Below are 27,685 nucleotides of genomic sequence, written 5' to 3'. Positions count from 1 at the left end.
GCAATGATCAAGACTTTCCAAATAATTTATGTTTGTCAAAGGATCATACAACAGCACTTAAATTTAGTACACACTAAAATAATGTCAGAATTAAAACACGAAGAAGAAGCAGACTTTTAGGAGCCAGAAAAAATGCATATTTCAGAACCCAGCCTACCTTTTCAGCAATAAATCTGCATTTATGAGTGCCCGTGCTAGTTCCATTATATAGCAACTTTTTCCTTAGTTTCATTCTTTTATCAATCAGCCTCTCCTAGGCAAGAGTCTACCTTTTACCCAGATCTCAAACTGTTTATTACTCAACTTACAGCACTGGACTTGGATTTAAACTCAAGGACAAAGTTAGCAGCCTTTTAGGTGCTACTATATCATGAAAAGACCTTTGATTTTGCATCAGGAATCATTTACCCTTTTCCAGACAGAAACCATCTGTTTAATGATTACGCTTGTCAGAACTGACTACTCTTACAAGAGTATTTAACAGGTCTGGGAGGCTCACAAGTAGAATACACTTCACATCCTCTTCTTCTGCCCTCCAGCCCTTCACACTCACCAGATGGGAAGTCAGTAGAGCGGCAGCTTGGGGTTGGTGACCTAGGTGATAAACTGTGGGTTGGGGATCCAGGCAAGCTCTCCCCTGACGAAAGCGATCTGTTCAGGCAGGAGAAACTTCTGCTGGTGTGAAGAAGAGGAGAGGGTTGCTTGGCCAGCTTTTTAAAGAGGGATCTTCTCCTAGTATGAGAAAAACATGGCATTAATCAGAAGATACTATTACGCCAGGCAAAACTCTTAAAAACTGACATTGCTTCTCCTCCCATTACACCAGAAAAGCAACTATCAAATCTATGCTTACATGAGAACAAATGACCACAGTGTAGAGGATGATGTTTAGCATATACCCTGATTTGCCAACAGTTGGGACTGATATTGTAACTAAATCTGTACTAAAATTCACTCACTGTATTTCAGAAGAATAGCTAGCTCCTTATGAGTATAAATCTTAATTTTCTTAATTTAAGGACCCCACCAAAACTGAAGAAATATGTAGAAACTACTAGTGATGTGTATCATCAAACTAAAAATGCCCATACACTTAGCACTGGGAAGTTTAACTGAACAAGTACAAAAAGATAAATCAAATTAAGATGCAATCTCAGTTATTCACTTTCTTCCTCTTAGCTGTGGGTATGCCACACAAAATTTTTTTTTTTTTATTTTAACAGACCTAACTTAGGCAAAATAGAATCGGAAGGGCATGTTACAACCATAGGATCTCACAGAAGAAAGTAAAAGGATGGAGAAGACAAGGGAGAGAACTCTATTAACTTCACACTTTATATTAATTGTTATGTATATATACACGCATGTAAACGTGAGACAAAGGCACTACTCACCTTTCCAAACATTCTTTCTTCTTGGTTTTCTTACTGCGCCTGACCATTCGGCTCCTGCAGCTGTTTCGCCTGGCAGGTCCTGTCTTGATTGAAGTATTTTCAAAAGGGGTTGTCATTACTGAGACTTTGTTACCACTCTGCCAAAATGGAGGAGGAACCTTTAAGTGTGAGTAATACAGGACAACTTTGCCTTAAATTGAAGCTACACCACCAATGTGAATGCAATGAGAAAGGACTCCATCAAAGTTAAGAGCTGTTAGTGTACGAAGTAGCCATGTACAGGCATTGCCAGTTCAATTTACATCAGATAAATGATGGCTGGACAACTCTTAAATTTTGCAAATCTCCTCAACTTCCTCCATTCCAGCTTCAGGACAAGAAGAAATTCCAGTAATTGTAGCTATACAGGAGAAGAGTAAGACTGCATTTTTTAAAGCTGAAAGCATCTACAGAAAGCTTGCCACAAAGAACAGCTGTAACTGCCCAGTGGTCCATTCACTTGCCATTCATGCCTCAGAATACCAACTGTTACAATGATGATGGAGAACTTGACAATATCAATCCCAAACAATTCTTTTATCTTAGGGGGGTTGGAACTAGATGATCTTAAGGTCCTTTCCAACCCTAACCATTCTATGATTCAAAAGAGATAATAAATATAAATAAGCTTTTTAGGACCATTTTCATGAACAGATGACTCAATAAAACAAACTGGAAATGCCCATATTATGTTTTAGAAATCCATACATCCTGCCCACCACTGTATTTCACAACAGTGAACTTCTTTTCAAAGTAATTCCAATAGCCCAAATTAATTTATGATACAGCACATTCAACCATTTCTCAATTTGAGTTTACTCTTGTAAGTACTGCACAGGGTTGTTAAGTTTCTCTTTTTCTCTATCTGACACAGAAAACAAGTGCACACCCAACTGCCTAAAATTACAGAATTTTCTCTTACACTTTTCTTATAAAATTGGAAAACTTGGAAGTTTTTCCTGGTTTCAGAGAAGGAAAATAAAAGACTTAAGGAAAACTGTATTTTGAATCTTTCCTCAGCTATTCTTATTTCCCCATTACTTCACTGCTTTCCAATCTTCTGTCATAATCAAGCAGCTTCCTTCACAGGCAAAGCTCTGCATGTAACCATAAATTGTTAACAGTATAGGAAATAAATATACATCTGTCTAAAATAATTCTGACCTATGTTCGTCTATGCTTGAAAGAGTTCATAAAATCTGCAATACAATGAGCTATAGTGAAAAGCGAAGACACTATTATTCATTTAAAAAGTTGGGGGTTTGTTAGTTTTTAAGGAAAACCAATCATTTTCTAATAGGATAGATCCTGGAAAACTCCACAGGAGACAAATATGATGGATTATTCATAAAAATCCAACTGTAGGATCAGAACTCCATTAAGCAAAGCAGCTCTTGTTGGACATCTCTGGCCATATACAAGACAAAAACCTTTTGGGCCTTAAGATTATGAAAGCAAGTTCACGCACAGTAGGCAAAAAATATTTCATATTCTTTGTTATCACTTTTCCTCACTGATTTCACTTTAAAAGGAGAAAACAAGAATTAGCTTCATCTTCAAAAGCCTGAATTACTTAGTGAAGATGTAGGAATTAAAAAAAGTGCTTGAAAATGATAAGTTTTTTGAGAGACAGGGATATCTCTTTGTATCACTGCCTCAAAAGTACTTAAGCTATTTCAGTAGCAGTGCCAGTTTGTTGCATAAAAACTCAAATCACAGCAGGATATATGAAGTCACTGACCTTTCTCCAGAGCTGTGCTTGCTATAGTACCTTAGAGCTTATATGTGAACAACTACAAAATCCAGTAACTGATCTCTAAAGGAAATCAACATAACCCCACAACCCCTTTTGTTGTCAGTGCTTGCTGTCAAAACAGCAAGCATTTTTGTATCCCAGTAGTTCAATAGTTACCTTTATCAACAATTCAATGACTTCTGTATGAACAAGACCATGCACTGGCTCTTCATTGATATGAGTTATCAGGTCTCCAGCTTTTAAACCTGCTTGGTAAGCCGGACCTCCTTCTTCCACATTCTGGAAATTAGAGATGAAGAGAATATACACAAAATGGACCCCTGTTTAACCTTTCTATATTAAAGATCAGGCTTTGTTTACTGAAATCCTTCTACATCAGTCAGTAGTAAAGAACACTTACAGATATTAAGTTATATAAAGGAAGAAAAAAAAAAATCAGACCAGCCATTTCACCAACTACTCTACGCAAACTTTATACTTATATGGGGTGTTTCAAAGCTCACTGAAATGCTGCTTGTTGCCACTGTTATTATGGAAGATCTGTATAGCAGGGCAGTTTTTATGCATGACAGAGGAGTGATTCACTCCCCGTGGCAAAATGTCATAACTGAATCAAGATTTTTAGCATGTGACACTGAGAAACACTGATGTAATTAACAAAGTGGTCATATGAAATACCCTAAATCATGATAAAAATTAACTCTACCATACAGTTAAGGATTGCTTTCATTTGGTTCAAATTCACCAGGCTGCCCATTAGAGGAAATAGTACATCATAAAAGGGATGACAGACCAAAACAAACTGAATTTCAAATTATTCTGAAGAAGGGTTAAATAATTCATTGTAATTGAAGAATTTTAAGGCATGCAGCCACCACTGAAGCTTACAATGCTTATTGAACTAATCCCAAGAAACCTACAGTGTCTTGAAAAAAGCCAAGGTTTCACTTTTCCTGCAGTGTACCATTTTATTCTCTTCCTTTCACTAATGGTGATGCTATACCAGTGGCAAGAAAATCAATTTTTATATTTATTCCATTATCAAATGTACCCCTTCCTCTATATTCAATGTTCTTGATGGGTTAATAAGCCTGAGAGGTAAACAACATGAATGAAAAATGAGTAATACACTACCACATCAGTAGTATTGCTACTTCAAAATCTACAACACATACTTAAAGCACTGTACAAAACTTCAAAGCTTTTGATATTTGTGGTAAACAACTTTTCAAAATTACTTAAGGTATTTTAAATATTATACACACACACACAATATTTATGCATGTATAATATATAAATGATATAAAATACACGATGTTATCAACCTCAATTATAAAATAAAAAATCCAGATATTTACACAAATATGTATTTATTTTACAATTAAGGAGGTTGAAAACCAATGAAAGAACTTCTGTCTTTTCCTTTAGACTGTCTCCCACTTGAAATTAGTTGTGAAGAAAGAATGAAAAATACAGGATTTATTGAAGACAGTCAAGTCTTTTTCCTATGCCTAGCACTCAGAAGTATGCACAATTTCAAGTGATTTATACATTTCTACACAAAAGAAAGCCAGTGCTTGAGATCAGCCTACTTGTGTCTAGTAAAATACCACTGATTTCATTAATCCCTTAACTGATGCAGTTTAACAGACTCCTTGTGTATTTCAACTATTTCTGTTTACCATCTCCTGGCTGTGCAGATACTGCCCTCAAACAAAGAGGGGCTGCACCAACCCTTTGGATTTCTAAGCCACAGCACTTTTAACTTACACATGGCTATTCACACCTGCCAAACTTTCCAAAAGGAAAAGTGCAGAACCATGTGGAAGGGCATCATATGTAGCAGCTTGTGTTGTCCCTACAGTCAACACCAGCCTTGTGTACAGGCACAAATTTCATTCTAAGCAAACTGTTTGACACAACATCATGATTTACACAGCAACAGTCAACAAACAGATATCACAGGTGTAAAATTCAACAGAAAACTCATCATTACCGTTTTCTGTGGCTGAATACAGGCAAAAAATATATTATCTTACCCAAACAATATGATGTACAGTGTAGATATCGCTGTCACCCACGTAAACCCTGATTGCTCGGATGGTGAAGCCATACTTTTTTCCTGAACTGTGAATTACTATTGGTTGATGAGGACTTGGAGCAGCAATTGATGAATCGCGGCTGGGAGATGAATCTCGGGAGGATGAAGGATCAGATGATAGGGAATGAGGGGACATAGGACTTCCCAAGGGAGAAACACCAAACACATCTGGAAAAAAAAAAATCTGACTATTTAAAGCACATTCTGAGCACACACAAGTACAGACAAAGAACAGGGAACGTGCTTAATTTTACGACATTTTTATGTCAAAATTTATCACTGTCTTTGAATACTCTCCACCTCCATCAGTGTTTATCCTACCTGTTTAACCAACAGTCAGATCTTCTTCCCCTGTAGCGCGAAGTGAATTTTTTAATGCAAGGGTTGCCTTGTTACATGTGTTTCCTTTTAGAAAGGAAATACATTCATTGAAAACTTTCAAAGAACAATTCCAGCCTCTTCCTAACAAATACTCATTTAAAAAAAAAACCAAACCCGAGTTTGGTAGCAGATATTATTTGAAGAGTACACCCAAAACCATCCCCAAATCATCCAGCAATGATAAATAAAGCACTAGTTTGAATTTGGGGTTGTTTGGTTTGTGTTGGTTTTGGGTTTTATTTTGTTTCCGTTATATATACATACGGATAAAGACTAATGTAATTAAACCACATACTGGTATATAGGACAGTAACTCAATGCTTATAACAAGGCCCCACTTCTACATTCTGCTACACCATGTCCGAGCACAAGAATTTCTTGCAACAACAGTACCAGTTACAGCTTCATTTTATTTCACTGTTTTGAGTCACTATGTGCTCATTATTGTGCAAATGTAAACACAACTGCAGCAGCATAAAACATACTCTGGTGACTGTAAGAGGGTGACAGCTCTACAAAGGAATGCAACCCAGGTTTGGTGTTCCATGCCAAGCCATGTCATATGAGGGCAGATACGCTTTGACAGCGGAAGCACTACTCCCTGAATTCGAGTCACTGGAGTTTCCCAGAGATCAGTATCACTAGGCTAATACTGAAATCCCACAGAACAGCCAAGCCCCAAGGGCAGCTGTCACTGTCACCTTCTAGCTTGTTTCAGATCTCAAAACTTTCAGGTAGTTGTAGAGAGCAGTAAGGTCCCCCTGAGCCTTCTCTTCTCCAGACAAAACACCCACAGGTCCCTCAGCTGTTTCTCATTCCACTTGTGGTCCAGGCCCCTCACCAACTCTGTTGGTCTGCTCTGGACCCACTCCAGCTCCTCAATGTCTCTCCTGTAGTGAGGGGCCCAGAACTGAACACAGGATTCGAGGTGCAGCCTCACCAGCGCCCAGTACAGGGTAATGATCACTGCCCTGGCCCTGCTGGCCACACTGCTGCTGATACAGGCCAGGATGCTGTTGGCCTTCTTGGCTGCCTGGACACAAGCTGGCTGATGTTTAGCTCCATCAACCAGCACCCCCAGGTCCTTTTCCACAGAGCAGCTTTCCAGACACTCTTCCCCCAGCCTGTAGTGTTGCATGGGGTTGTTGTAGTCTAAACCCAGGACCTGACACTTCTGGCACTTTGCCTTGTTGAATCTCATACCACTGGCCACAGCCCATCAATGCAGCCTGTCCTTCCATCACTGATGGCACTCACAACATGAAACACATTTCAACCAAGCTCACCTGCCTCGCCTGCCCCACACAAAGGCCACCCATTCCAGTTTAGTCCTCTGGAGCCAGTGTTCCAGCAGTATTCAGCCAGGTGAAAAAACATCCTTGAAAATGGCTGCAGCACAAGGGTGTGGTACCAAAGCTGGTTGTAAATTTGGCTGCTTAGGTGCTGGCTGCAGGCACAGCTTCTGGGAGCTCAGCAAGAGTGGCCTTGCCTTCTCACTCCACCTATGGCTCTGCCACCAGCCAGCTCCATGAAACTGGTTCCATGTGGTGCTGTCCAGATGAGGTGGTTTCCTCCAGAGCTGAAGATTGTACCCAATGTGAAATGGTCAACAAGGCCTACTCTAAGGAGTGATCTCAGGGACGACAGCCAGCAAATGTTGGTGCCACACCTCTGCAGCTCATGCCCAAAGACCTTGATCTGCTACTATGCGCCTTCATCTTTGACTAACCCCCTCCCCCCCCCCCCCGTTTTGTCTCATTTAAGAGCTTTAATACCCAGATCCCACACACTCTGCCTTCTACTGTGCCTGGGATATGCCCTGTGACTCTCAGCTATATGACTCAAGTCAGGAATACTGTCTGGCTGTTGCTGTAGTTTACTTCATGGATAAATATGAATAAGGTAGTTTTTTTTGGACAGCAGGTATAGCTAATGTATAAGATTTTGGTTAATACAGATATGATGACAACATTTTAGGTGTAACTAAAGCTAAGTTTGTATTTTATAGAACAATGCTGAGATTAAACTGAAAGAAAGTAACTCAGTAACTGAAAGGAAGTAACTCGGTATGTATGATCTCTGAATTTAGTGATTCTTGCTTGACAACTTTCCCATAAGGAAAGGTGAAAGAACTACTAGAGTACAAACTGATGACTAACTCTGGAGTGTTTCTTAGCTGTGTAACTACCTGTGTCTGTATCATGCTCTTGTGACAACTAATCTTTCTGGCTTTCACCTTTCCTTATGGGAGAAGAGGAAGACCTACTAAGGCTGAAAGTGCTGCTGTAACAAACTGCTATTCTTGCAGCTCCATACAGCTAACTACTTAGAACTTAAGCTACATCCCTACTGTACAATGGGCCAAAGACTGAATCTTGCATCCTGCTGTGCACGTACATGTTTGAACACAAAGCAGTCACAATAAGCTGTATTTCTGCCTGTCAAAGAAGGTCCTTCAGCTGTAATGTGACCACTGTAACTCACTGACAAGACTGTACCATCCTAGTAACACATGTGAACAAGAGAAATAAAGTGACACAATTCATTCTGGCCTCTCCAAAACTTTGCATTTATGTCATACACCACTAGAATCGTAACAATTCAGACAAAAAAGATTTATCTCTACCTCCTGGGATCATGAGGGACAAAGCACTCGCAGAAAGGGACTTTGTGACTTTTCCAGAGATCTTCTTTTTCTCTGTGCTTTCTAATCGCTGGCGAGCCACGTGAGATGCAACTTCACTGGGTGGCTTTGAGGAGTTATCTCTACTGTCCACACTCTCAGTTCTTCCATTTATCTGATCTAAGTGCTCTGAAAAACTGCCAACTGTACAAAGAAGAAAGGACAAACACGTTGAGGGAAAACCGGGGGTCAGGGAGGAGAAATGGTACAAATGTGACAAAGGATTTTTTCTTTCAAGTTCATAAAACAACATTACAGAAATCTGAGTAATTTTTCTGCACTCAAGAATGAATAAATGTTAACAAAATGAATTGAAGCAACACTTTTTTGCAGCCACTGACAAAAAATGAAGCAAGTTTGGTATTTCTATATGCAGCACTCACCAACATCTATCTTCCACGTGAATTCCCCCTGAAGTAAATGAAAGGCCATAATCCTGCATAAATTGCTATCAGCTTCACAAGTCTTCCAAAAATCATTAAAACACTGAGCATAATTTTATTTTTAATTATTATTATTTGCTTTTATTCTTTCGGTGGTTTTCTACCACAAAGCAGAAAGATACCTGGCACCACTAAACTCAGCATTACAACTACGTTGGTATTAGTCTATCATAGGTAATGAACTTCAATGACACTGAATGGAGGAACGACAGCAATGTTTCAAACAATGAAAAAAAAAACATAAAGGCTCACGCACCAAGGGTAGACTGCCTACTCAAAGACACAGCATAGAAATTCCTAGTATTAGTTTAAGGTCACTGAATGTCACATTGCAAATGGACCAGAAAAAAAAGAAATTATTCTTAAGAGGAATACAAGTGGACCACTTTATGTTATCACTGTGACTGCTATGCTAAGGCCAATGCTGTAACACACGCAGTGAGCAAGACCTGGAATACAGCACAGTCAAGATTTTCGCCAAGAGAAAGAGATGGAAATGGCTGCATAGCTGGGTGAGCATGAGGAAATTTATCTTTCCAGAAATGGAGAGGAGGAAGGGGAAGGAAAATGAAAACTACAAGGGAAAGCAGGAGTATGGGAATAGAAAGGGCTATCTTGAGAACACTGAGTGAGATACAAAAGAAAAGTAAGCTGACGACAGGTAAATGTGTAGAGAAGGTAACTGGAATCTATTTATGGACAATAATGAAACTGATACAGGTCTAGATCTGTGTTAAGTATCAGGAGTTTCAAATAGTTATACAAAGCTCTTGTCCAAAAGAATAAATGAAGCAAGAAGGTAGGGCCCTGGAGCCTACTGAAACGCACACAAATACTTCAGCTGGGAGAGGGATGCACAGAGCAAATAAATAAGGAAGGAATGGTTTACAACACTTCCTTTTTTGACTCCTAATGACAAAAACGACTTCCACAAGTCAAAGACAATCCTACCAATTGTGAAAAGTGTGTGCTATCAAGATGTCTTAATAAAAACCACACAATGGTGTAGCATGGAGAACAGTAATACAGGTCCACTGCAGAATGCTAAAAAAAAAACAAAACCAAAAACAGGAACACCAACTTCAGAGAGGAAATATAAAAATAGTGCTTTAAGTGCTCAATGGATTTAAGACTCCTTTTCACCACAGAAGGATCCTGCAAAGGCTCAGTGGTCAAGTCACTGTTTTATTCACTTGCTGAGAAGCCCTCCAGACTCTGTGGGGTAACTCCATATGTTGGTGTTTCCAAAAATGTTGAAAATTTCATACATGTTTTCACAAGATTTTATTAGCTTGAGCCTAGAGCCCAAACCAGACCCCTCTTAGGATGGCTATTTTTTAAAGCAGTTCTGAAATACCTGACTTTAAATCCATGAATGTTACTGCTAAACAAAGACGGCCCATAATTGTTTCTAATGTCAAAAGAGACCCATTGTGGATTACCTGACAGCGTGGAGCTGCTGATCGTGCTTGCTGGAGTGGTTACTTCAGGTTCATCTTGCACTACTTCCTCACTCGCAAATACAGGCTTTTCGTGTTCCTCCCGGGGTCCTACTAAGCCAGCAGAATCACCCTGTTCTCCTTCGGCTGATATGGCCAACTTTGGAAGCAAACCAGAGCTGCAATGCTGCCTGCTACTCTCGGTGTCAGAGGAGATGGATGTAGGTCTTTGTTGTCTGCATTAAAAATAAACAAACATTCATGCAATTATTGAGATAAGGAGGCCTGTCACCTGGCAAGCAGGACATGGACCACTTCCAGCATCTCCTTCTACTTACATTTCAGAATATTCTGAACTCCAGCTTAAAGATTCCACAGAAGGCAATGCCACACTTTTTGCTTTGTCTCCTGCGTCTTCCTTTTCTTCACCTTGCGTTTGAGCAACTCGATCTATGCTACTAAAAACCTATTGCAGACAAAAAAAAAAACAACAAATGAACAAAAACCCCAAGTCATTGCTGATGTATTTGACAGAAAAAGATATGCAGGAAAGCACATTTCAACAATTTTGTGATTCTAAATGCTTACACAGTATTTCAGAGTGCAAACTTCAAGCTTTTTGCGCCTTTTAAAATTCCGAAGTTTGTACTCTTAAAATGCCCCCTATTTTGCTTTCTTCCTCCTCATGTACAGGATCATGAATAATATCTATTCTCATTAGAGATTTATAAGCCTTCTCGTCATTTCACTATGTGAACCAAGAGAGTACAAACAAAATCCATAGCCTTGGGGTCTCTAAGACCCAGGATAACGCACATCTTTGATTAATTCACAACCATAAAACAAATCAAGGTAAAAAAACCTTAACCCTAAGATACTTTGTGTTTACCAGTCAGGTGTGGAAAACTGAAAGATTAATCTGAATTGACTTTGAAGTTAAGAAAAAATTACTTGGCTAAAGGACTTAGAGCAAATAAACTCTGATCACTGAAGTTTGTTGTTTGCTTAGCTAACAAACAGCATACACAAATTGTCATCTGTATATTCTGCAGCCTGAGAGGCACAGCTAGAGATGCAATGACATAATGACATTAACAAACCAAACTATTACAGTGGTACAGAACTTTGAAAAGGACAGAAGTTCACAGAATCACAAAATGAGGTTGGAAGGATCTCTACCAGGTCATATTGCCCAACCCCTCTGTGCACAACCAAGGTCAACTTGGAGCTGGTTGCTCTGGCCAATATCCAAATGGCTTCTGAAGACCTCCAAGGATGAAGACTCCACAACCTAGCTGGACAACTTATGCCGGCACTTGATTAGCCTCACAAGTGTTTCCTTGTCTTCAGACAGGACTTCCTGTGTTTCAGTTTGTGCCCACTGCCCCTTATCCAAGTTGACCCCAGAGAGACTGTGTCATTTACCAATATCTGATTCTGAAACATACCAAGTCAAAATGAGGAGTCTACACCAAATGAGGATAACTGCATCCATGATTACTGTCTCAGCTCTTTCATGTTATCACAGATACAATATGTATGTGGTGCTGTAAAGCCAGCACAAAATCCACCAATTCTTTAAAACATAACCCAGGACAAACAAGATACAAATGCAGACTTTCCAAATACCTTTAAACAGTCCCTAAAGTGAGTTAAAGAAATGTTTTTGAATAGAAAGCTTTTGAAAATCACTGCTGGATGCTATGTTAAGACTAGAAGCACACTCATTAGGTATTCTATTATTTTCTGCCAATTTACCCTTCTGAACATGTCCACTCTTTTCCTACTGCCATCCCTTATCCAGCAATAATTGGACCTCATCTCAACTACTCAAGTATACTACCCCTTGGACAGTCAGTTTCACTTTCAATTCCTAGCATTCAAATCAGTCCCTCAAATCCACATCTCTCCATGACCAAACCTCAAGATAACCACTACTTTGCTTTTTCTTTTCAGTCTAATGTAATTTAATGAATAGCTACTGTAGGCTACTACTGTAATCGTTGTTATGCCATCACCTGCCAGATACACAGGACACAACTGGAGCAACATTCAAACTGCATACAAGGAAATCAATGTAATGAACATGTATTAGCATTTAACAGAATAGTTCTCCTAAAATTTCTCTTATGCTATTATAAATTTGCTACAGAAATATAACAACCTATTACATTCTTAAGGATTCAAGAGATAATTTCCTATAGAATCTTTCCATGTTTTGACTTAACAGTATTTGTTTAATTTTTGCTCAGTTCCAGCTGGCATTTCTTGAAGAAACAATGCCCTATTTCTTCCATATTGTTTCCAAACTCTCTAGAAGTAGCAAAATGTTTATCTAAACAACACACAGTAATAATACAGTAATTTTTACTTACTTTTGAAAATCTGTGTGAACATGAAGAAAACTGTCTCATCTCCAAATTAAAATCTTCATCATTAGTATCATCTTCTTCCTCAGTTTCCATATGTTGGTATTTGTCAGAACGAGCTATAGTAGACAACAGAAATAAAGTATGTGAATTTATCATAAAGAAGGGGTACCAAGCTTAATATTAACTGAAAAGAGTAATTTTATTCCCAAGATTATTATTGCTGAAATGTCAAACAACCAGTGAAACTGCAAGCTGCCAGTGGTTCTGATGAAGGACATTTTCAAAGCAGTAAGCAAAAGTCAAAGGCAATGATTAACTTAAACAAGGTGCTCTTCGCAGTTTTTTTTTTATGCCATCAAACACCTACTGTCAAAATAACTTGTGTCATCTTCAGACTCCAATTGTGGAATAAATTCTGCTTTCTGCCTCAGCAGGCTATTCCAGTCAAGGCTCCTGAAGAACTGATGCCGCTTTACTTCATATGTACCACCTGGGGGAGCCAGAGAAAAACACTGAGCAAATGATACCGCATCCTCTGACATTATTCACCTAAACAAACCCCTGGCCAAAAAATGTAAATCATCACGGAAAGCCTTAGTCCTTAGGCAGAAACATCTACTAGCCATTTCCATTAATCTAAACCTATCAGAGCACCTCCTCGTCTCTGTTTTGTTGTGGCCATTTCTTTAGTAGCATTGCACTGCTTTTATCATCTTCCCCCTTTTAACATTACTGTTTTTCTGGATATACTGATTATGATCTCTCAGTGACAATTTAGTCAGAAGCACAATATGAAGTAATCATAAAAATGTAAGTAAGTGTATCAGATGAGTAAGCATAAGTTAGAAAGTAATGAAAATGATTCTTATTAGGAAATACCGTATAATTTATCTTCTTATAGATTACTCTCTTCTTGTTATACAATCAAACTAGTTTCAAGTTAAGAAGCAACCATAACAACAGAATGAAATACTGGAATTTTTGTCCTGGGGGACTGGGTGGGTATATAATTAACAAGTATTACTCTAACCCTAAAAACTGAACAGGAAACACGCAGCAGCAAGAATTACTGCCAACTGGATTGTACAGGGTTCATGTGCCACAGTTTTGGTGGTGGAGGGCTGCAGGGGTGGCTTCTATGAGAAGATGCCAGATGTTTCCCCCATGTCCGACAGAGCCAATGCCAGCCAGACCCAGGATGAACCTACCACTGGCCAAGCCCAAGCCCATCAGTGACACTGGTAGTGCCCCTGTGTAATAACAGATAACACATTCACAAAAGAGTAAAAAAAACTGCTGCACAACAGCATAGAGAGGAGAGAGAACATGAGCGAGCAGCAACTCTGCAAGACACCTAGGTCACTGAAAGAGGGGAGAAGATGCTCCCAGCAGAGGAGCAGAGATTCCCCTGCAACCTGTAGTGCAGCCCATGGTGAGGCAGGCTGTGCCCCTGCAGAACACGGACGTCCATCGTGGATGACATATCCTCCTGCAGCCCAGGGAGGCCCATGCTGGAGCAGATCTCCACCTGCAGCCCCCGGAGGACCCCACACCAGAGCAGGAGGATGCCTGAAGGAGGCTGTAACCCTGTGAGAAGCCCCTGCTGGAGCAGGCTCCTGGCAGGAGCTGGGACTCCATGGAAGGGACTCACACTGGAGCAGTTTGTGAGTAACTGCAGCCCATGGGAAGGACTTACACTGGTAAAGTTGGTGGAGGACTGTCTCCTGTGCAGGGATCCCACACTGGAATGTGGGAGTATGAGGAGGAATGAGCAGCAGAGACATGTAATCAACTGACTGCATCCCAATTCCCCGTGCCTCTATGCCACTTGCAAGGAGAAGGCAAAGAAACTGGGAGTGAAGTTGAGCCCAGGAAGAAGAGAGGGGTGGAAGGAAGGTGTTTCTAGGTTTGTTCTTATTTCTCATTATCGTAATCCAATGTTAGCTGGCAATAAACTAAACTAGTTTCCCCAAGCCAGGTCTGTTTTGCCTGTGACGTTAACTGCTGAGTGATCTCTCCCTGTCCTTATCTCGATCCAGAAATCTTTAAATGCATTTTCATCCCTGTCCAGTTGAGGAAGGAGGAGTGATAGAGCAGTCTGGCGGGCACCTGGTGGCCAGCCAAGATCAATCCACTACGATGATACAGCATTCATTATGCCAAAGCTAAGTCAGCAGAGAGCCACTGAAAAAGTCTCAAGTCTCCAGGATTGGTCTCCAACTGAATTTCTAAGTTGCTTCTTCGCTTTTCTGACTGCAGCAGGGAAAAAGTAAACAATACCAAATGTTCCTGAACAAAACCAAAATCACATCTCATTGAAAGTCACTAGCTGAGGAGTGAACATTTCTCTTAAGCACAGCAATGGGATATTACACCTTAACGGTGTAATTCTTGATTGGTATCAGACACCTCAAACCCTAAGAGGTCCTTTTTCTGCAATTTTCCTTCTTCAAAACAAGCATAGCATCCATCTCTCTTCCTTCAACTTAACTATGCCACTCAGGTCTCCTGAGCAAATACACAATTAGGATTTTCACAGTGCTATGCAGCTAGCTAATACATATTAGACAGATATCACTGTTATTTGAAATGCACAGTGGAGAATGGGATAAACAGTGCTGTTTTTCCAGAGCCCCTATGGGACCTGTCACATTGCAGTCTCTGCTCTTGAAGTTGTTTCTAACATTAAAAAAACCCAAACTTTGTTGTGGCTTCTAAACACCCCTCTGTGCTTCAGAGAAATGGCTGCCCAATTTCCTTCTTCAGGCTGTCAGCTCTCGAGAGACCACAAACAGTTTAAAGAAATCAGCCACTGCACAGATGTTCCATGTGCTGGCACTGACCATCACAGTAGTTAAGACAGCCTCATTCTAGCCAATTCACTTTCTCAACCTGCTGTAGCAAGACAGGCAGAATTTGCAATCTACTTCTGACCCAGCCTCTCACAGGGAGGCTCACAGCCTTGAATTAACACTCTGTTTACCAGGAAAAAGCTTCTTGGCAATGAAACAATAATGCCTGAAAGGAGTATACGTCAAAGAAAGGAATGGAATTAGTTGCGGCTCTTTATTTTGCTTTTGGTAGCCATGCCCTTTGTAGCAGATGAAGCAGGCAGCAACAAGAGAAGCTGACTAGGACAAGATATCTGCTTCACTCTTGTTCAACTCAGGGAGAAATCAGACTTTAGTGGATGTCACTTATTCCTGACCATCAGCTACAGATCCTGTTCATACAGATCCCAGACTCTCAGACAGCAAAGGACATGCAGTTCCCTCATCTCAAGTCATGTCGTCATGTCCCAAAGGAAGATCTATCATGTGGGACCACATCAATAGTACTTGGGGTCTGGGTTTCATACACATGTACCCCCCCAGGTGAAAGTGGTAAGGCCAGTTATAAACTGATTTCTAAAGCTCCTGTTTATGTTAGCTCTAAAAATACAGAGCATAATCTGAACACTGGACTCAAGTTTTGCCAGCAATTTTCCAAGTACTCTCATGCTGATACAACCTGCCACTCAGTTTCCTTAGCATCCCCATGGATTTCCATTCATGGCATACAGTGTTCACCATAAATGAGACTACACCTTTACATTCAGGCTCTTTTGCACAGGAAGTCTTTTTTGCTGTGTTTATGTAGTGCTTTGGCCAGTGGAATGGCTGCCAATGAGAGGGGATTCCATACATTAACACTTCAAAAAATCATGTGCAATATTCTTCAGTAGTGCCTCCCATCCAATACCCAGAAAAATCCTGTTCCATCAACTAACAAATTCTATTACATAAATGTACAATGTTTTCATTAGCCTAAGCAGGCTCAATGCTCCTAATACCACATGCTCATTCCATTTTAAGAGGTTCTCCTCTCAAAATGGAAAGAGCATAGCACTGAATGACCACAGGGGAATAAGGTGACAGCTTGTGCTCCCACTGATACCCATTTACTTCCTTAACATTCACACTTAGGGTTTTGTTCTTTTTCATGCAAGGCGGTAGCGCTTGCTGAATTACAAGACCTTTCACAATACAACTTCAGACAGTCATTTCTGAACAATTAGTTAGAGTACCCATAATCCACCCTAAAGCCTGGAGGAACTAATCTGCCAGGCTAAGATACTTCTGCAAAAGAAAGCATTAGCTGTGTATTGATTCCTCTTCTCTACTTCTGTTATTTAATGCTGTATCCATGAAAGAACACTATCCAACAGCTAACTGGGTCTTTGAAAAATTTATGGTTTATGTAGACAGTTAAGAGAAGAGTAATTGCAAATGACCACATATATGTAAACTTCAAAAAAAGGACAGTCATCATCTGCTATCATGGCATGTTGTTATGCCACTTGTCCTGACAGTTACTTCCCGAGCAAAACAAATAGATGAACAAAAGCTTGCAATGCCGAATACACAACCCATTTCCAGCACACTAACAATATAAAACAGGGCCTCCTAACCTGTTCCCAGTCTTTCCAATGGATTCTGCCTGAGCAGCAGGGTAATCAGATCTTGGGCTTCTGGAGGTGGTGCTTCGTCCTTTTCAGGCCACTCAATTTCATCTAGCAAAACAGAAAGTTGTGTGTTACTACTGAAGTCTGATCCCAACATTTAGCAGAAACTCTGAGAGTTCTCATAGCAAGCTATCAGTAAAGTTGAGTTAAAGCAACTTTTCAAGTTGCTCTCTGTTGCATACCAATTACTTCTGACTTTCCTACTCTCTATACGAACTCCATAAACATGCTGTTTATGAGAACGTATGTTCCCATTTTCCTCAGAAGTATCCTTTCACCCAAAACTGTGTTTAACAACAGAATAAAGGAATGCTTGGCTCATGGAAAACTATTGCAAAATATGAGCAAAATTTGTATGCTGTCCCTTCTCCCTGGCCACCCCACCCAAATCATGCTTTAAATTTTAGTTCTGTTCCATGGAAATTGCTGTGAAGGACATAGCTGACCTGGCCTAGCAGTCACTGCTCACATCTGCAATCTTTCTCTTCTAATGCTAGCAGACTTCCATGACTAATGGCCAAGGTATTAGGCTCTGCTCTGGAAAGATACATGCCAATGGAGCGCTCTTGCAAGTGCTGCATACTTGCACCTCACTCTACTGACTCTTCTACCACTAAGGCTTTTGCACTTCATAGCAAGTTGGACCTAAATCATGCAACCAAGATATTAAGCCCTGCAGTATTCAGGTAAGGCTGACAAAAAAAAAAAAATATCTGCCAAATTTTCATTTAAATTAAGCAATGGAAAAATGTGCCAGTTTCTATAAGAACATGAACTTTTTAACAAGCTTACACAGCAAGTTTCGTCTGATTTCTATCAGAAGCTGTCTCCAAGAATGTAATATACTGCGGGTTTAGACAAAACTTTGCAGAATTTTCTTAAGAGGTAAAAGGATTTTGGCATCAGAGAAACTGAATGCTCAAAAACCAGAGAAGACTGTTATGGATTTTGTCATTGTATAATCAGACCAAGTTTAATTGCTGTATTTCAGAGTTTAAGGAAAGGTACTGAAATAAGAGGCATAAATGTTTCTGAAGTACTATTTTTAACATTTTGTTTTAATTAACATTTTAAGCATCTAGATTTATTTATACTGAGGCCTGCCATAGCTGTACTTATACAGACTGGGGGCAGGGAAGGCAACTGCAATGAAGAAAGAGCAAGGTATAATATGAGGGAACAAGATTTTAAAGTAGATTATAGAATTTCACCCACAAAAACTGAATAAAAATCCAGCCTATGGATTGGGTTCCTTAACACAGCTTTTACAGTTGAATACCCTTGTACCATGTATTTTAGCATGTATTTTAGTATTTATACCCTTGCACCATATATTTTAGCATGGGAAACTTATCCAGCAAAAGAATTGTCCTGCAGATGCTGCAAGAATGGTTTCAGAAAGTAAAGATATTTAAAATAACAGAAACTGACAAGTCAGTATCAAAAGAAGAAACTACGCTGACCCACAGGCTTGGAGACCCAGGGGGAAAAGATCAGATTTACAAACTTACACTTCTACAATTTCTGGAAGATAAAATGGACACATTCAAACAGATAAGGTTATTTACATAAGTATCAGCTAGATTGTAACACATGATAATTTGTTTTCCAAATTTTAAAATTACTGTCACATGCAAAATAAAGTCTAAAGTGCAAATGTTGTCATTAATTTTAGACTATTCCCTCCCCTTCTCCCAGCCAGAGAGCATAAAGATAAAAACACATGCGCACATGTCTGGAAATGCAATAAAAACATGAGTTATTTTCATGATTGCCTGCCTACAGCTTCCACTGCAGTTTGAATTTGATTTGGAAAATAAAGCATGAATATGCATTGCAGCCATGAGGCATTCAGAACAAAGCCAGCATTTGCTGCTTGCGTTAATTAAACAGTTGATTCTCCTTGCCGCTCAAGGCTTGGCGAATCATATCAGAAAATAACATGGTTATAAATCCATGAACAGCTAGGATGTTGTATAAAGAGGTCATGTACTAGAGGCAACACACAAATCCATTTCATTACAGTTTACAAGCAAGTTTGGCTTTCAGCTTCACATATGGAGGAAAGCGAGATGATGACAGCGTATTCTTAAGTACAAAAGGGGCTTTGCTGTATTCTCAGTATCTCAGAGTATGACACCAGAGGTATGGTCACTTTTGTTTCTGTTGGGCTTTCTGGTTGTTGTTTGGGCTGTTTTTTTGACAGCTGTTTTGGTTTGCTGTTTGGTGGTTTTGTCTTAGCTACTGGACATTTTAAGCAGACTATAAAACAGACTGGGAAATAGTAAGAGATGCCATTCTGTTAAACTCTTGGCATAAATAGAGGCCTTCTATATGTATGCATCTGGGAAATTTATGGAAACAGCAGGCAGGATAGTAAACAATTCTGTTTAATTATCATTCAGTTTTGCCATAAGCCACATAACAACACTTAGGGTCAGCTTGCAGGTTAAGAACTAAAGGGTTATTGAATTTTAAATGGAAGAAGAACAGCTGCTACAGAAATAACACTGCACTACAACAATCACCAATGAAATCATTTGCAATCTGTGAACTGAATTTGTTTCCTTCTCTTTCCCATTATTTATTATTTGTGAGACATTTGTTTTAGGGTTTTATTACATCTTTGTTAATTTCTTCATTGTGCCACGAGGCATGTTCCCATTTATGCAAATTTATTTTAACTGTATATTTTCTCCGCTAAAGACTGAAATCACTGTGCCACAGTGGCACTACTTTTCTACTAATACGGCTTTTCTTTACTAAACAATGCAGCTTAACAAGTACATTTCCGCATCTCTGTACTTAGCAACAATACACTGTAAACTTAGCTTTTAAACCAAATTTAGTCTTACCGCTTTGACAGCAACCTGCTAATACAATAACACAATAGCGGTGGGGCTTTTGAGCAAAACCAGCTTAAAAACCTAGATATATTTACTATTAACAGAAATTGACATGTTTCACAGCAAAATGAATAATCTGTTTTTTTTTTACAATGATCCTCACCACTGATTACTTGTCCAAACAGCTCTTCTGGTGTATCTCCAAAGAATGGCACACACCCAACAAGAAATTCATAAAGGATAATTCCCATAGCCCACCAGTCCACTGGTTTTCCATAACCCTGTCTCAGTATCACTTCAGGAGCTATGTATTCTGGTGTACCATAGACCTAAAATAAAGAAAATAAGTGCGATAGTAAAACAAGTCTAACTGAGCTATGTCACATCACTGACAGTTTTGGAAACATAACATATTATGGAAACATGGAAAAAAGGAATTCAGTAGGTTTTAGTCTGCTGACTTCACATAACTGTTAATGTTTTTAGAACAACCTAGCTATGTTTACAGGCATCATAATGAACATTTGCACATCTGTCATGCAAAGGACAGTCTGAATTTCGTGCATGAAAGTCCATCATGGCAAGTATTTTATTTAACTTAAACACACTCCTATCTTTATATGAAAGTTGTGATGGTTTTATTTTAAGTAACTTTTAAAGAGTGAACAGATTGTGAGCAATGGTAATGAGGCATGCTTAAAGGGAAATGGGCCATAGCAAGGATTTTAGCACCCTTGGTTGTACAATGCATAATGAGCTCCACAAGTACTCTGCTGAGACTCCTGAATTCCTTCTAGAAACAGTTTTCCATTTGTCTCTCTCACAGATTCACTTTCACACAATTAGGCTGTTCATCTTACTAACAGATCCTAATGTAGAAAGAAAAAAATCTCAGAATAATCTGCAGGGCATCAATAAAAGTAACTGACACACACAACTGGAACATCAATGCAGAAATAACAACAGTTTATAGAGTATCATGCTACATGCCACTTGCAAAACATCACTTAAATTGAACACTCAATGTAGAACTGAAAAAGGCTGTCTCTTACTTGTTTGTCAAGGAATTCTCTGGCATCCTTCTCAATGTGACCCTCATACAGATTGGTAGTCAAACTCATTAGCCCCACCTTTGACAGGCCGAAGTCTGTAAGCTTTATATGGCCCATGGATGTTACCAATAAACTGTAAATTAGAATGATTTGAAATTACTGTGATATAATTCAACATTATGCAGTGCTGATTACAACTATCATTATTATTACTATTATTAGATGAAAATGTTCCATTAGCAGCACAAAAATATAAAGACACCTTAAAAAGTAATTTAACAAGGTACAACATAAACAGGTTAAAAATCTGAGTCTTACATTTGTTACTATTAGCAGATGTAAACACTTTTTCATATGCAATTGCACAATATCTTATAGAACCATACAAGGGTTGAGAGCTGAATGCTATATGCTTTGAAGAAAAAGAAACAGTCATCATCTGAAAGACCTAGAATAGAATAAATGTTGCTTTTTAATTGAGGAGAGCATTTTCTGTGGGTCATTAATTGAAAAAATACTCAGGTATTAAGTTAGTCAGTAACTAATACTACACTAGCCTGAAGTATCATGCTATGAAGGTACTGTCATTCAAGAGGCATGATCTAACTCTTTTTCTTTAAATGTGAAACTTGCAGCTACCATACTTTTTACTGCAGCTACTTGCTGTAATGTTATTTACATGTACAGAAGAAACAGTTTTCTGAATTTTGAAAAAAACAACCAAACAAAAAACCTCATGCAATAGGAAAGATTTCCAAGTCTGGGCAATCTTGTCTTCATATATGCAAATATCTGCAAGTTGGCAATATTTAGTCTTAAAACAGTGTCTTAAGCACACTTAGAAAGATCTTTTCCTTAATGACCAAAATCAATTTCTCTCAATTCAGCTGGAAGAGTAAACATTTTTTTTTTTTCCTGCTACTCTGTTATCTCTTGCATCTAAAGACAGAAAACTCAAAAAAATCTCTTTTGGAAAAAAAAAACACCACATTTTCTGTTACTGCAGGTAGGGAAAAATTCAAATATTGTGCAGAAATTGTGAATCTACATAACATTTTTATTTAAAAAAAAAACAACAAAAGAACAAACAAAAACCAACAAAACATTTCAAGTACATTCAAAGGACGTTTACACCTTTGATATTTTATCTAATAATTTCTATGTCTTCTTTTGGGTATATTCTATATACATACTTGTCTGGTTTCAAATCCCTGTGTACAATTCCATAATTATGAAGGTATTCCAAGGCCAGAACAGTCTCTGCAAAGTACATCCTTGCCATGTCTACAGGTAAGGGACCCATGTTCTTCATCAAAGTAGCACAGTCTCCGCCTGTGGAAACAGAACAAACGTTCCAGGTGACACTATAAATTTTGAGTGGTATCAGTATAAGCCATATATGCTGCAGAAAGAGACACAAACTGCAGTCACAAATGTTTATTTTCCAGTCAAGTGATTCAATTGACCATGTAACCATACCAACTATTGTACTGGAAACACAATGTGAAGCTGGGAGTGAGCAGTTCAAGGGTTCAGCTGGAAAATAATAAAGTCTGTGCTGCTACACATGGAGGCAGCAAAACAAAACCAAACCCACACAACCTTAGTCTAGGTATCCCATATTGCACTGCCCCTGTTCACTGTCTCCTTCAGCATCAGCACCTTTTCAGATTGCTTCCTCTTGCCTCTTCCTTTGTAAAACTAACTAGTACAAATACCCCAACATGTGCTAATGAAAATTTCAGCTCCAGAAAAGCAAACAGCATTTCCACAAGGTTTTCTGAACACTAGGACACTTACGATTATAGTCCATGAGGAACTTATTCAAACAGCAGTTATTTCCCATTGTAGCTGGAGCTCAAGTGTTTTACAAGCTCCCTCTGGAAGATGACTAGAAAAAAGCCACCTTGCTGTTGGATTTAGATCATAAATCTGTATTGCCAGAGTACAGAGGACCCAAGGAAGCCTTTCTAATGCAAGTACCATATGGGTTATTTTTCTTTCTTGCTGTAAGAAAATGAAAATAGAACAGCCACTTTACCTTCTACATACTCCATGACCATACATAAATGACGTCTTGTTTCAAAAGAACAATACATGCTGACTACAAATGGATTTTCTGCAAATGTCAGGATATCACGCTCAACGAAAGCCTGTTGGATCTGGTTTCGGAGGATGAGATTCTGCTTATTAATTTTCTTCATGGCAAATCTTTGTCTGGTTTCTTTGTGTCTCACAAAATAAACCGCACTGAAGAAGTTCAAATAGGACAGAGAAAGAAAAAACTCTGAATAACTTAAAATATATATTTTAAAAACTTTTTTTTTTACAAAAAAAAGTATTTTTTAAAACTCTGTATGCATTATGTAAAAGGTTTATGTTTTCTTTAATGTAGTTGACCTGCCTTTGACATTACAGAATGGCTACAAACTTCATTTTGTTCTATAACCAGGATGAATCTCAGTCAACAAAAATCAGTACACAAACTAAAACCAAACAACTCCCCCTTGCCCTGTGTCCCAAAACCAAACAACGGATACAGCAAATGCATCCAACAGACATAGTAAATGTTCTCAGCTCAGGCAGATTTTGGGCGTTTCCACAAAGTATTATACACAAAACCCAGCTATGGCACACTGTTATAAAATCATTCTTACAAATGCTTATTCTGTAAATGCGTTGTCAGATAATTATGACTCAGACCCTGTCCAGGAGATTTTAAAACACGTCACAGGTTTCTCATGAGGTTTGATTCAAAGCTGTTTGATGGGGTAGCTCCTTTGTTGCCAGGTGCTAACTATCCTGTTCTTTTTCAGTCCCTGACAGCACTGATCCATATCAGGGGTAGGTCACCAGTAGGTAATCCGAAACAAAGATCACTGCATTAACTGCATAGTAACATGGGGTTAAGATGTATCTTGACAAGCAGAATTTCCACTGGTGTACTCAGTACTGAGTTTCCCGTAAGCCTGGTTAGATAAGGTCAAGGCATGGAAGCAAGCTGAAAGAAAACCTCACATGTACAAGCCTTCTTTCTTTCAAGGCTCAAGGAATCATCCTGCCATGAAACACTGACACGGGATGTTACTGCTGCAATTCTCAGAATCCCTTGAGGCAAATCATGAAAACGTCTGCCTTGCCTGAAAACTGCTTTGTAGCATTTAATGCTCATAGCATGTCCAGTATATAATTACCACAGCAGCAAGTGTATACAGGCAGAAAAGACTACAAGGAGAAAATGGGGGGGGGGGAGGGAGAAGAAGGGAGGTGGGACTTAATTTAGATTGTTTTTAAATTCAGTTTGTTGTCCCTAAGAGGTCCAATTATCAGCACACAATTATTTATTTAAACACAAAAAACACAAAAAGGCGATTCTTGCCTTATTATTTCTGTGAAGACCTTCCCACAGCTACCAAGTTACAAACACTGAAAGTGTCAATACATTTCTGCTTTCCTTTGTTGACAAAAGCTTTTTCTGTAAAATAAAGTTTCTCTTACTGTTTCCAAAAATTTTCATTAATCCCTTGTTTTTGCCTGTGCACAAGGCACACAAAAGATATTACACCATTATGAAAGTAGGGGAAAACCACCTTGGGCAAAACTCAAGACAAATCCCACCCTTCGTGCTTCCTACAAAGTCTTTCTCTCTTCTGCCCCTCCCAAGCGGGAATAAACGACTGAGTTATTCAGCTCCAGTACTCCTCTCTGCTGGCTTCATGTCTTTTGTCCTCCTGGAACTCTTCCTACCCCTCCCCTCGTGCCCACTTCTCTCTCCCCTTCATTACAACTCTTCCTTTGCTTTTCTCTCCCTTACACTCTCGTTTTCCTCTCTCATGTTATCTCCTGTCAGTCAGTTTTAGTTTCTTAATCTCCTGTAATTTCATCTATGTTTTTCTCTATTTCAGTCCCCTTGTGCTCTCCTGGCATATAGAAAAGTGAACCCTGAAGCTGTAATCCTTGGAAAAAAAAAAATTATATGAAAAAACTGAGGACTGCCTGAGGACTTGGCATGCAGATCTCTCTCAGAGCTTTAATTTGAACACTGCCCGTATGAACTCCTGAAAGACAGATAATAATCAGAACAAATTATTACAGCATCTTAATCAATCTTTGCAGATCATGTGGATCTATAGGATAATTACTACCATATTTAAAGATGAAGAGCCAGTAAGTTCTAAGGACTATGTAGTCCACTAACTATCTGGGACATTCTGGCTGTGTTTTTCCAGCTCTCTAAATCCCATTCGCCAGTCGTACAGTCACAGGCAGGCAATTGTGTTACTTTCCACTGGGATTCAGTTATCTACAACTCCTCAGGAAAAAAAAACTGTTTAGTTCAAGTTTACTAGACCCACAAGACAACTGCAACACAGCTGTCCCTCTTACAATTACAGAGACATAGGCTGTTTATGAGATACTATGTGCTTTTAAATGATCCTTAACATACAAAAATGTTGAGCATCGCTTATTCACATCCTCTGATCACAGAAACCGCAGCAAACAGCATTTATGCTTTACAAAGAAAATTATGTCCTAGCCAGCAGCATGTTATTCCTGCAGAAGACCCCCGCTTCTTCCTCCAAGATGCTCCCAATTCACAGCAGTGGCGCCATCTCCTTAGCCTACCAGTATGCTAAACTAAGCATGCTACAACAATGGTGCCTGGGACTGCCTGTGACACAGCTCCCACAGTTTGAAACTTGTCAATAAAATGACAAATAGAAAACAAAATATTCCCAGTTAAATAACCATATATAAACTGCCTGAACTTAAAAACAAACAAACAAAAAAAAACCAAACACCACACACACACAAAAAACCCTTATATGTTCCTGCACATAAGTGGGGCTTCAAGTTAATCTAAGTAGAAAGCCTGGAGTAAAGCATACATCTGCTGAGACACAGCTATGAACTTGGAGGTGAAATGATGGCAACAGTCACAGTAGCTTTAGCACTTAACAACTTTTGTCTTCAGTAATTCTAAACTCTGATTTGCTGGTGGTACGCCTCTGTTACTGTGCAACAAGTTACCACCTAGATTTTGATGGCCTTCTAGTTTCTGCTCACACTCCCTGAAGCTGTCATCTTGCTTCAGTCTTACAATTCTGGCACTGAACACGAGCCTTGCTTTTTGCCTCACACAGGCCCACTATCCCACATACTTCTATTTTTCATAATGCTACAACTGGAGCACTAAACAGAAGTTCATCTTTGTTTTACATGTACTTTTAAGAAAGAGCACAATAATACCTCAATTCTTGGTTTCTTGGCCTTGGCCATTAAATGCTGTTCATGATTTTCAGTATATTATACAGACAACTGTAAATCTGAGGATTGTTTTGACACAAAAGCAATGTATTAGGAACATGCAGACCATCCAACTGTTGTGTCAATCCATTCAATGATCTGTCTGCCTGCAAAGCCACAAACTGGTGTTGGCTTTACGACTCCCCTCTTTCTGTTTTTGCAACATGACCCCAAGAGATTTCTAAAACATCCTCTGAATTCAATATATGGATCCCGATACATACACAAGTGCTGTGTTTTATTGATGCTGTGCTTCAACACAGCAAGAAAAAGTTTGCTTTTCAAGAGAAGTAGCAAAAATCCCTGGCATTATTCAAACACTACATTAGTCTCTTAGTCTACTTCCAACATAAATCTTAGCTTTTAAAAGTATCACTAAAATACCTTTAGCTAGGCACAAATATAAAGGATTGCATGTGTGTGTTAAGATGACCAAAATAAATTTCCAGAAATTTAACTGGGCTCCTGAATTGCTCAAACTTACATTATGCAAGCTGTGTCTCCAATCTTATAACCAAGATTCCTGTTTTTTCTCTAAATTACTTAAGGGCTCCAGGCCTAGTTTACAGTTTTCATTAACTTCAAATTTAGAGCCATTTTACAATCCAGTCTACATTCAGTTTTGTGCCTAATGTGGCTGTGCTGCTTTGCTTTGACCCAATTCTCTAATTTACCAAAGGACCTTGAACTCCTTGTGGAAATACGAGTACTGTACTTGCTGCTTAAAAGTTACAGCTGCTTACTGGGAGTGATATTTCATTTTCATAATTAATTTCCTTAAGGAAACTGATTATGAAATCAATCAATTAATTCCTTCTAGTATCTTCTGTACTACCCTGGAACAAAGTCTGAGGTTTCCTCTAGTGAAGTGGGCCACTTGTGAGGGTGTGATTCATGATACAGCAATGTGGTAAAGTTTATGGAGAGTTATTTAAGATCACAATTTACAAGCAGCACAGCACCACCTACTAGCTAGGCGATGTCCATGACCAGACTGGATTTATTTGGGGACACGGTGAAATGCTGCATAAAGCACTACAGCACAATAGGGCAATATACAGTGTCCAGGTTCAAAGTCCATCATTTTGATTAAGTCCACAATGAATGATGAGTATAAGATCCCTAGCACAGAAGTTGTCTGACTCTACTTTTTAAGCTGCTCTTCAAAGCTACAAGCTCCTAAGAATCAAAGCCTCTTACCTGCACAGACCTGTGACCCACAGGGATAAACAGAAAAGGAAAGTAATATAGCTTATTAGACCTGTAGTCCAGACTTGGTGCTACATAAGTGAACCTATAAAGCCAGACTTCCCCCGACCCCTTCCAGTTCTGAACTGGTGTCTGCCAGGCTGTTAATGAATTAACCTG

General features: G+C 39.1%; 1 protein-coding gene across 7 annotated transcripts in view; it reads right to left on the bottom strand.

Moving 5' to 3' along the window:
• MAST4 (microtubule associated serine/threonine kinase family member 4) overlaps positions 1-27,685 on the bottom strand; it is a 275,284-nt gene that overhangs the window by 6,582 nt on the left and 241,017 nt on the right. For all 7 annotated transcript variants that reach the window (XM_062612321.1, XM_062612322.1, XM_062612323.1 and 4 more), the window contains 14 exons: positions 23,052-23,260; positions 22,204-22,342; positions 21,011-21,143; positions 20,122-20,287; positions 17,059-17,160; positions 12,976-13,098; positions 12,612-12,724; positions 10,575-10,702; positions 10,240-10,472; positions 8,298-8,498; positions 5,229-5,458; positions 3,346-3,468; positions 1,395-1,531; positions 554-732 (listed from right to left, as the gene is read on the bottom strand). In XM_062612321.1, coding sequence (XP_062468305.1) covers positions 554-732; positions 1,395-1,531; positions 3,346-3,468; positions 5,229-5,458; positions 8,298-8,498; positions 10,240-10,472; positions 10,575-10,702; positions 12,612-12,724; positions 12,976-13,098; positions 17,059-17,160; positions 20,122-20,287; positions 21,011-21,143; positions 22,204-22,342; positions 23,052-23,260 — 2,216 coding nt within the window. The remainder of the gene's footprint in view (positions 1-553; positions 733-1,394; positions 1,532-3,345; positions 3,469-5,228; positions 5,459-8,297; positions 8,499-10,239; positions 10,473-10,574; positions 10,703-12,611; positions 12,725-12,975; positions 13,099-17,058; positions 17,161-20,121; positions 20,288-21,010; positions 21,144-22,203; positions 22,343-23,051; positions 23,261-27,685) is intronic.

This window comes from Pezoporus occidentalis, unplaced genomic scaffold (genome assembly GCF_034315485.1).
Source record: "Pezoporus occidentalis ecotype Australia unplaced genomic scaffold, CSIRO_AGI_Poc_V1 ctg16, whole genome shotgun sequence".
Taxonomy (NCBI): Eukaryota; Metazoa; Chordata; class Aves; order Psittaciformes; family Psittacidae; genus Pezoporus; species Pezoporus occidentalis.
This window is presented reverse-complemented; position numbering and strand designations above follow the sequence as displayed.